The sequence below is a fragment of the Scomber scombrus genome, chromosome 11 (assembly GCF_963691925.1).
Source record: "Scomber scombrus chromosome 11, fScoSco1.1, whole genome shotgun sequence".
NCBI classification, from domain to species: Eukaryota; Metazoa; Chordata; class Actinopteri; order Scombriformes; family Scombridae; genus Scomber; species Scomber scombrus.
The window spans coordinates 15,668,586-15,679,664 of record NC_084980.1 but is presented as its reverse complement, the minus strand read 5'-3'; the positions used below and the strand labels follow the sequence as shown (position 1 = coordinate 15,679,664).

Genomic DNA, 11,079 nt, shown 5'->3' with positions numbered 1-11,079 from the left:
CTTTGTTGACCCGGAGAAACAGTTTGATAGAATAAAAAGTGGAGAATTTGACACCTATTGTCATTTAAATCAACAGTGCATGCTGATAAACGATGGCCTGGTAAATTTCAGTCTAAACACAAAGATTCCCCCGTTTTCAGTAAATCCTTCTTCTCCCTCCCTCCTAGTCCGTCTTTGTAAGCGGAGTGAACTGGGTTAGGGTTATATAACCAGTGTCTGCTCTCATAGATCCTCAGCAGCTCGTCTTCCCCTAATCTTTTCAGCTTGATTACACTCGCCATCCCCCTCCTCTGCCGACTCATTCAACTGAGAGTGTTCTCACACACAAGCACATCCACACAGGACCACATGAACCATGTCAAGATCCGCCACACTCCGGTTTAGAGCGGATGGGGTGCTTGTGATTGCAGGTGTGAGTGTATGTGTGGCTTTGACAGCGTCTCATCATGACAAATAAGAAGACATGCGATGGCTGCATCTGAGGTTAGCTGTGCAATGCATGTTCACCAACCTATTTTCCTGACCTTTTCGTTTGTTTCCACTGTATCTTAGCATCACAAACAATCAGTCTCAGTCATTATTGCTTATTGGTATCTATGTGAACAAGAGCAATGTACAATCTGCTTTAAGATGTCAACAAACAAAGGCTGTACACTGATAATATTTGATGTACCAGCAGCCTTGTCAGAGATTTTGTAACACTCAGTGGTGCCAAAAGAAGACTGCTGATGGGGGAGGTGTTCCTGCAATTCATCAATGTGGATGCAACATGCAAATACAGGATTATGAAAGAGACAAACAGTGGTAGTGTCAACATTTACTACCACTTATTTAAAGCATGCCTGGATTCCTTTGGGTCAAATCTGACCCATTTTGACATTTGAAAGAATTAAACACACCATAAAGGGCATTGTAGTGGAGAAATAATATTCATTATATACATATGCATTTCAGTATTCTGTTAACCTGTGTTAGGCCTTGTTAGCATGTCCTTGTGTATCTCTCTCATTGTGTGAAAGTGCTGTGGACTGGGCTCCCACTAAGGCACTGATAAGACACCACCTGTGAGGCCTTGTTATGTTTTAGGAGAATGGGCTGATTCTCAGAGAAGTGTGGGATGAGCCCAAAAGAGATTATAACTTTGGTTCTGTTTCTTTATACAGGCAGTTCTGTTCTCTGTACAATACCTTATGTATACTGTGTGCTGAACTCATCTTGTACAAGATATATATTAAAATACTAGTTTGTGATTTAAATTTGTTTACTGGACTCATGATTTTCTCTCTCACCCTTAATTAAGGAAATCTCGATAACAGCATCCATTAAAACTGTAATGTAATGACTTTTCCTAAAATGTCCCAGAATACACGGAAATGGGAATATTTCAAAACTTTTTATTTTTTTATTTCAAAACTTTTTATCAATATTTGTGCATAGAGAGTGTCAAAAAGTGGGGCATATTTTAGCATTATTTATTCAACTGAATTTTAAAGTCACTAGAGGCAGTCAAATCAAGTTAACCGATGGTTATGTGGAATCTTGAAGTAGTGAAACTATAGATTGCCATGTCTGTGTATTTCTGTCATTAGGACAGTTGGGATAAAGCTCAAGGGGAGGCCTTAACACTGTCATGAGAACTGACTGTGTTCCCTTGCCAGTGTGTCTCTTGCTAGACTTACCAGGGTTCACACCCAGGTGGGCATCTGTATCCGCAAACAAGTCTATAGAAAGACACAGATCAAACCATCAATTCCAAAGCAACCAACATAATGGTTGTCCAACATAGTCCTCCCTATAGTGGAAGGCAACTTATATAGGACAATAAAAAGTACTCAAGCCCCTGTTTCACTGATTTGGTGGAGTGGAAGGAGAGATTTGGTGGATATTTTATTCAGGGATGAAAGTGAGTTGAAGAGAAAGTATTAGAAGAGGACAACATTAACCAAATGGAGGAAGGGACATTGTGATTTCTCTTAGGCAAAGATATTGTTACCTTCTCCACATGCCAGCAACAGCAGCACAGTAGTCCAAATCTGGCCCTGATCAGTCTCCGGTCCCACAGTCAGTTGTCTCAAGGGGATAAAAGTGAGGGAGATGCAACTATTGCACAGCAAAAAAATAGGACTGCGAGAGTAATATTTTTACAGTTTTGTTTGTTTGAAATTTGCAAACTAGCTTGATTTGTTTGTTTTCTGACTAATACACTCAATGCAGAGTTGATTGTGTGCAACTGACAGAAAAGGACGGCGTGTGGTTTACACGCAGTGTTGATGGATGGTTTTAATGGATATAATGAAACGTACCATCCAAAAATGTTGTTGCATCCTTCACTTTAAATAAAATTTATATAAATAATTATGGCTGGTTTGTTCTCCTGTTTTAGATAACATGAGATCATAATATAGTGTGATTATGAATGTTTTTTCTCTATAAACAAATAGTGTCAACCTTAATAAAACATTATCTCTGATCGCTGAAAGAATGATTAATGACCCTTTAATTAATGATTGATAAGATATCCTTGTATGCAATATACATTTGTGGTTCATAATTTGGGTCAAATTATAAAAGGATACTTAAACCGGATCAAAAATGACCAACTCCATACTATGAATATGGACAGTATGTAAGGGTTAAAGGTTGTTTTTCTCTGCAAATCTTAGGCAGAAATTAAACATATTGCTTTGTGTTTAAAACCATCTATCCAACATTTTGAAGTCACTGGGTACATTTGATATCTGCTGTGATAAAAAAAACTAATCCAGGCCAAAGGCTCAGACAGTATGTCTGCTCAAAGCGTTTATCATTACCCATCCTTTGGCATGAAACAGTCACGTCATATCAGCTATCCAATATCTTAATTACCTAATTTTAGCAATAAGGAAGTCTGCAGTCATGCTCTGTGGGATTGTAAACAGCCTTATGTTCAGTGTTAAAAGGTATGGAGGCCAAAAGAAAGTGGACTTTTGACAGTCTTCCAGCGTCTGGATGGCATGTAAGGACTTTTCCCACTTAAAGTGATTATGCAAACGTATTTTAAAAGCAAGGTGAGGATACAGGAAGGTTCAAAGGGCAGAGAATGACTTCCATTTGGTCCCTTATGTCAAGTAAGCTGAACTGCAGTGGTAAACCATGACTCCTCTCCCTGACCTTTGCTCACCAGGAGCATAAACATATGACTATTCTCCTCAAGCTGCAATTTACCCACAAACCTGTTCACCTCCTAAGGGTAGTAAATCTTTGTGTCTTGAGCCTCCAGCTGGCTAAGTATTTCATATGTTTTATGAGCCTCTTTAGTCAAGGCCAACAGGCAGAAGATGCAGGAAGCATGCATTTTCGACGACGATGCCCCTTTAGAAATGTTTTGTGTAACGCAACATAAACCTGGAAGCAGTTGAAAGGTGGGGAGGGAGAGGGTTGAGTGGAATAGCGGATCAGTAGTTTTCATGTTTTCCCAAAATATTAAGTGTTCCAGTGCAGGCTTAATCACAGAAAATCCCATTATATGCTGCCAATATATGACAGCCTCAGTGTCTTGGCTGAGTTCCCTGCTTGGCACGTCCAGTAACAGTGACCAGCCTCAACCCACCATCTGCTTCAAACTCTTACACTTTTTTAAATTCATGGTTACTGTAAACTTCATCAGGAATTAATAGGACCAGTATAGAGAAATGGGTCAGAAGCAGTCTTATTATTTTACTATATATATTTTAAAACCAAAGAACCCTTTTTTATTGATTGGATTGATTTGATTTTGTACCTAAATCCCTATACCCTTTTTCATTTTCCTTGTCCGAACCAAAACTTAGTAGATGTAGATCTGATACTGCAACTTTAAATGTAATCTTTAATCAAAAATTCTGCAGAAAAATTGAATGTCAGTTGGTTTTGAAGCCACTCTGATTGAAAAAAGATCAGTCCATTTTGTCAGCTGAGCTGCCTTGGAAAGTAGGACACCGCAGACCTGTGCCTTCATCATCTCAAGAGCACAAAAGAGCTTTATCAGCATCCTGGTTATTCAGAATGATACTCTCATAATGCTGTAACAATAGCTGAGATTGCCAAACAAAACTGAGTGTCGCATTTTGACACAGTGATGAGAAATCTTACAGAAAACATGTTTCACACTTGTCTAATGGATTCTCATAAGGCAGGTTTATCTTGCAGATTTTTAAAATGCTTTGAGACAAAATAAACAAACTCTTATCATTTTATTTGCCAATAATCTATATGCAGTGTGCAAGTCATCAAACTCCCTTTAATATAATCTACTACACCATTAATTCCCTGACAGGCTCAACAATATCCACCAAAAGCTTGCTATGATCTACTGACATCTGCTGGTTTCATCTAAAATAACAGCCACATTTTATATAACTTCACTGAAAGTCATAGATTAGGCTCTGGCGCCCTCCAGTGGCAAAACCTTGACCTCACACATGAACATAACCGACAGACAGAGCTCATTGATTAAGTCCTTTAATCAAGGCATCTTGACACTATGTTTTAAGGGGTTTAATCTCTTATTAACTTCTTGATACCGTTTTTTAAATGTAGAGCTGATGTAGTTTTGAGCTGAACTGGTTAAATGATTTTTCGACTGACAAAAAATTAAACAGCAGCAACTCTGATAATCTTTTAACTGTTGGAATAATTTCTGAAGCAGAAATGCAAGTGTGCTGGCTTCGCATGTGTGAAGATTTAGTTCTTTCTTCTGTATATCATTGTATATTGATTATCTTTGGCTTCTAGACTCGGTTAGACTACATAAGCAAATTTAATTCTATATTGTGATAGTTATTCTTGACATTTTATAGACCGAATAATCAATTAATTAATTAAGAAAGCAACATGCAGATAGATGGATAATGAAAAATAAACAGTTAGTTATAGCCTTCAGGTGTACAAGAGGCCAACAAACTGTGAAATAATCTTAATAAAGTTCCTGGAAAAAATAGTGTTTGTTATGATCATCACGCACCAAGAAACTACTTTTATCCTTCAAGAGTCCTGCTGAACTTGTTTGAACCTTCAACATAACGAATCCAGCGGGTCATTTTTATTCATGTTACTTCATGATGACACAACATGCAATGTAGCAAGAACACGGTGTCATGCCAGGCATACATAATGAGTGACCACACGTTGTACTGAAAGAGCCTTTTTATTTATATATTCTGAAGGATTCACATTTCCGATTGGTCACTTTTAAAATAAACAAATTATAATCTTCACAAAAATACTCTTTACTTTACAGTTTTCAGATTTTGTGTATAAGTGCTACTGAAAATAAAACACACATATAACAACAATAGTTCAGTTTGAATTTCCATAATTCAGTTATCTGAACATGCAAAATTAAGCTCGGCAATCTAATTTGGCACGAGTGCGAGCTTTGGCAGAGAAACTGGTCCTTTTGAGGAGCTTTGTCACAAATAATGAAGGATAATACTGTGTAAAGGAACGCTCTGGTAGGTGATATTCACTGATGATCAGCTGCTACTCCAAGTACATTTCAAACATTGAAGCCATTTGCATGCATGTTTTTATCCACAAACAACTGAAACTTGTTGAGGCTTCTCTAACAATATATGGAATAGAAATCCAGAGCCAAACAAAGGCTCTCTGAAGAAAATGCTATTGTGCACTTTTACTGTATATAGCCCTCATTAGTTTGATCCTGATATCTCAGTCTAAGGCAATTTTCCTTTCAAAGGAAATCAGGCTTTGAATGTCTTGTTTGACCAGTCAAATTTCATAACTGACGAGAAGACATCACAGTGATGGGGAACATTTTTTATGCAATCTGAATATCTAAACTCTGTTTGTAAACTTCTTGGCTTGCCTGTATTATGTATACTATGTCCAGTGGAGGTTAACCTGTGCTGAATATGAAGTTGAAGTTTGCCACATCAGACCTGAAAAATGAGAATTCAATACTGTGACATTCACATGTTCCACATTCACAAATTTATCACCATTTCACAGTTTTATACCTTGCAGTGTGGTAAGTTCCTATTCCACCTGGATCATGACCTAAACTGTATTACACTGTCTGTGAATTATTGAAGAAAACATGAAGGAAGTGACGTTGAACATGTACATGAGAAATCAGAGACTGACAGTGATTGTAGAGAGAAATGTAATACTCACAGTGTTAACATTGGAGTAATGACAATAGCTTATCAGACTAGAGGAATGTTTCCATGATCTAACATTGTACAGAGTCACATGTAAATATACTGTAACACACCACTGTTCATAACATCATAAATGTACTGACTGTAGTAGTGTAGTGTTTAACTGATTACTTGTGAAAAGAACTGTAAATGCCAAGAACTTCGTCTCAGGTGAGAGAATATTGCTTTGGGACCCCTATGACCTATAATGTTTCATGCCCCCAAAACAAGTTCAACACTGAGAACGGCACACAAAATGCCAAATGTCACCACAAACATACCTGTACAATTCAACTCTAGTTTTCACTACTGACCTTTCACATTGAATCTTTAGAGTTTCAGAACAAATTAATGACATTTTTCAGGCGAGCCCTCTTAAATCACTGTTGACAGGCGAGGTTTCCACTAACCACAGTAACAGTGAACATAAATGTTCGTGGTTTCAGACACTTAGTTTGATTTCCACATGAAAACTGTTCATAATGCCCCACGTTAAAAACAAATAGCTGTAGGAAAAACAGCACAAGAGAGGTAGGAATTTGAATTCCAAAACCTATTATCCACAAATACTGGGATGTTTCATTTTATTTTGCATGCTAATTACCAGCAAGAGAAATCAAAAGCATACTGTGGACGACTTGTCACAACCAGAAATATGGCACAACATAAACTAGAGGACACAATCACACTCGGCAAGCCCTCGACCCAGAAGGTTATTTACACTGCTAGCACTCCGGCCTGGGCAGAGTTTCTGCCCTGCTAGGTCACCACTTCTTCACGTGGCAGGTTGAGCCTCACCTCACCTCCTGCTGCTGTGGAGGCTGAGTAAACTACAGTGGCTGAAACAGAAGAAGGGCCATTGGCCTCCATGGTGAAGAGCTTGCAGGCTCCTGGTGGGGCTGCATCAGGGGCCTCTCTGTCTGGGCTGGACACCCGGGATGATCCAGGGGAAGATGTGGGACTCAGCTGCACAGCTGTAGTATCCTGCAGCGTGTGCTCGCTGGTCTCTATTTCAAACGCTGCTCCTCCAGCCAGCCCACCATGTCCCATCAAGCCCGTGCCCCTGCCACCCACCTTAGACCTCGAGCTGTGGGGAGGGGGGAGGCGGCTGCACACGCAACAGGCCCCGAAAAAGGAGAAGGCCACCAGCAGTAGGATAGGTCCAATAATGATCGAGGGGTTGGCAGAAGGCAACGGTGTGCTGAACGCAAACGCTCCCACCAGGGTGATGTTGAGTCCAGCCAGCATGATGCATAGGCCACAGGCACAGCAGAGTGCCGGAGAGGGCAGGCCATGAGGGCGAGACGTCCTCTTGTTCTTCTTTTGTGGCTCCTTTTTAGGTACGGGAGTGCCGGTGTTTCTTTCATTGATGACCATGTCTTAACTTCCGGGCTCTCTCTCTCTTTTTTCCACTTGTGTTATGAAATTGTCCTGTGCTTCAGTCCAAACTCTTCCCCATGGCAATGTTTAAATAAACTGTGTCCAATTCACAGCGAGGAAACATCTTTGTCTGTAAATGACAACACATGACAGCTAAAAGAGTTTTTTTTTTAGATACACATACAATGAAAGGAAAGAAACTCTGTTTCTGATAAGTGCACTCATTAAACTGCTCTTATTCTTTGCTCTGTCAATGGATGGCTATCTAATAATCATTGTGGGCATAGTGAAGTGTCCTCCGTGAGTCTCAACATTCGTCATTCTGCCCTGCTGATGCTCTAAATTAAAGTAAGTTGATTGACATAATATGATAAATATGTGATGATCTCCACATAGAAAACACTGGACACTCTGTGAGTTAGAGTTGGCATCTAGATGGCACTTGCAGTGCGGCTGTAGTCTATCTTAGTGAGTTTATACCAATCAACATGGAAGGAAGGCTTACAATTCAATTGAAATCTTGAAAATAGGCCATATGTAAAACAACACATGGGAAAGTAGAGAGCACCACACAACATTTAAATGTAGAATAACAGAACAACAGGTGAGAGCTACTGATGGCAGCATTCACAGGAGCCAGCTGGTGATTTTTCTAGCATAATAAAGCATAATTACATGATAACTAAGTATATTACAAATACGATGCATGCACATGTGACTCCCGCATCCCCATTTAAGAAAATGCTGCTTTAAAAATATGATTGATCAGAATCGTTGATGTGCGCTGTTAATTTGTCAAGTAAAATGTTTGAAATATCGCATTGCAGCTGCTTCATTCATGCCATATAGGCCACTAGTATTTAGTTGCAATCAAATCAGCCCTTTCATTCCTGCATGCACCCATTCAAGAGCATTCAGTGAAAATGAAGAGCGAGTGAAGGAGAAAAGGGAGAACAACCATATGTGAATATCTGTAAAATATAAGACCCTAACTATAACAGTACGATTAAACTGGTGAGGAAACATGTAAATGGGTACTGCACTCGTGTGGCATTCCTGCAACATTAATCCGTAATAATAATAACATTTGAAAACCCCATCTTACCCTTTATGTCGATGTACTGAAGGTCTTTCCATTGTTTAATCAACGCGGATTTTCAACGCCATCCCCAGTCTAATTATGGAGCGTAATTACTGAGAGGTTGAGAGGACGCGTGAACGCCAACCGGCGCATTTTCATCCTGTAGCTTCACGGTTTTAAGGGCATCAGATGTCATGACAGCCATTCAATCAGTGGCCAGGCGATCCCATCTGCCGAGGAACATAAAATCCAACGGGAAGGAAAGGATCACTTATGTGAGGTGGCATTTCTTCTGAGTTGACATACAGACGCAATACGGCGCGCTGCTCCTGATGTGGACAGAGACGCACGTATCACCTGACAGGTCATCCTGCAACGGAAATGAGGAGGAGGAGGGCAGGGGGGGGGGCAGCTAATGTGTGCAAGGCATCTCTTGTCAGTACGAAGTAGACATATTTCATATTTTTAATCTGCCGAGCAGTCAGAGCATCTTTCCTCCTCTCAGAACCGGTGGATGTGTGTGTGTGTGTGTGTGTGTGTGTGTGTGTGTGTGTGTGTGTGTGTGTGTGTGTGTGTGTGTGTGTGTGTGCGTGCGTGTGTGTGTGTGTGTGTGTGTGTGTGTGTGAGGACAATCCTCACAGCTTCAAAGGGGCAATTTGAGGGTCAAGTATTGGTAATAAGGTTAGGATTAGGTTTAGGTTTAGGTTCAGTTTAGAGTGAGGGTTGAGCCTATAGGCATTAAGTTGTGATATCTACAGTTATGGTAAGGGTCCAGGGAATGCATTATGTCTTTGAATATACTCACAACCAGTGGCGTGCACAGACAATTTGGGGGGCAGGTGCTCAGTGAAAAATAAGGGCACTTTGTGCGGCATGTGGAACTGCCGGCTGCCTTATTATAGCAGTGTGAGATTTATCTACCTCATCTTCCATGCTAGTAGAGCTGCTTCCCTGCTGTAGCTGCCTAGAATAGAATAATAATAGTTTTAATAATACCCTATTTTTAAAGTTTTAATAATAGCCTATTAAGGTAAATACAAGATTATTGCAAGTCTTGTAACATAGAAATAACTTAATAATATAATTAGCTAATATAGCTTCATGCCTGATTTAGTACCACCACACCACTTTGTGTAGTTAAAATAAAATGTGGACAGCTTTTAAGATATTTCAATAGAATTAGAGGAACTGTTCAACTTTAACATCTGAGCTTTAAAAGGCCCTAAACAGTTAACATGACTCTGGTCTTGACTCTGACCTTTCATCTTCATCTTCCTCTTCCTCCTTGCTGCTGGTGGATGATTTTATCCAGGAGAGCAGAGAGCTGCTTCCCTGGGCAGCCTGCTGTAGCTCCCTTTCTTTTTCCTTTCTTACCCTCTCCTTTCTAGGCAATATGCTGCAATTAGTAAATAAAAAGAGACCAAAAGTATGAATAAGACTGTTTGGTGACATTACAACAAGGCAGAAGGCTACTTTTTCTGCAGGAAATTGGGAATTGCCTGTTTGTAATTTAGCAAATAAATTAGGCTACTGCAAGTGTTAATGATCTAGCCTAATGTAAACCTACACAAGACTAAATATTCAGCTTAAGTATACTGATAGATTCACTTGCTGTACCAACGGCAAACTCTACCGACATTAGTTGTGTGGTGGTCATCTCGTCATATCTATTATGAATTTGGGATAGCGTCGCAATAGCTTGGTAACTGAGGCTTAGGGGGCAAACAATACACTCGACTCGATTCATTTATGTGTTACCTGGCTGGTGGGCAGGGGAGGAGGTGTGTGTGGGCTGCAGCTGTGCACTGCTGCTTCAACGCACCTCCGTTTGTGTCCGCTCTGCGCGTTCACGTTGACAAAGGAAGAAAGGGGTGTGCGGAGGAGGAAGGAGAAGGAGGAGGGAGGGCGTATATTGGGGCATTATTATTTATCACACGTTTTTAATCGTCGAGTATTTATAGATGATCATGTCAACATGGGCCACTTACAGTACACTGTTAAAAAAAAAACTAAAAAACTTTCAAAAGGGCAATTGCTTGGTCCAGAGGGCAAAGGGCTGGTGCTATAGCACCACCTGGTGTCTATCTGTGCACGCCACTGCTCACAACGATATAAAGACAAATGTGTGTGTGTGTGTGTGTGTGTGTGTGTGTGTGTGTGTGTGTGTGTGTGTGTGTGTGTGTGTGTGTGTGTGTGTGTGTGTGTATGTGTGTGTGTGTGTGTGTGTGTGTATTTGACAGGCAGACAGTGACAGGATGCTAGTACAGGTGTAATGCTTTGCCTCTCTCTTTATAGGACTAGTTAGTTACTAGTAGTTAATAAATCATGGCTAATGACTAAAAGAACTACCTTTAGGTTGCCAGGTTGTGGAAATTACCATAATTTATTGAGTTTTTAGTGTATGGTAATGAGCTTCTTTCTAACAAGCCAACAAGTTTG

The 11,079-nt window shown here is 40.1% G+C and overlaps 1 protein-coding gene across 1 annotated transcript; it reads right to left on the bottom strand.

Annotated features, from left to right (window-relative positions):
- Positions 1–6,938: 6,938 nt before the first annotated feature.
- On the bottom strand, positions 6,939–7,556 carry tmem275a (transmembrane protein 275a). Its single transcript, XM_062429725.1, has one exon. It carries the CDS (start codon positions 7,554–7,556, stop codon positions 6,939–6,941), a length of 618 nt encoding a protein of 205 aa, XP_062285709.1.
- Positions 7,557–11,079: the final 3,523 nt, after the last annotated feature.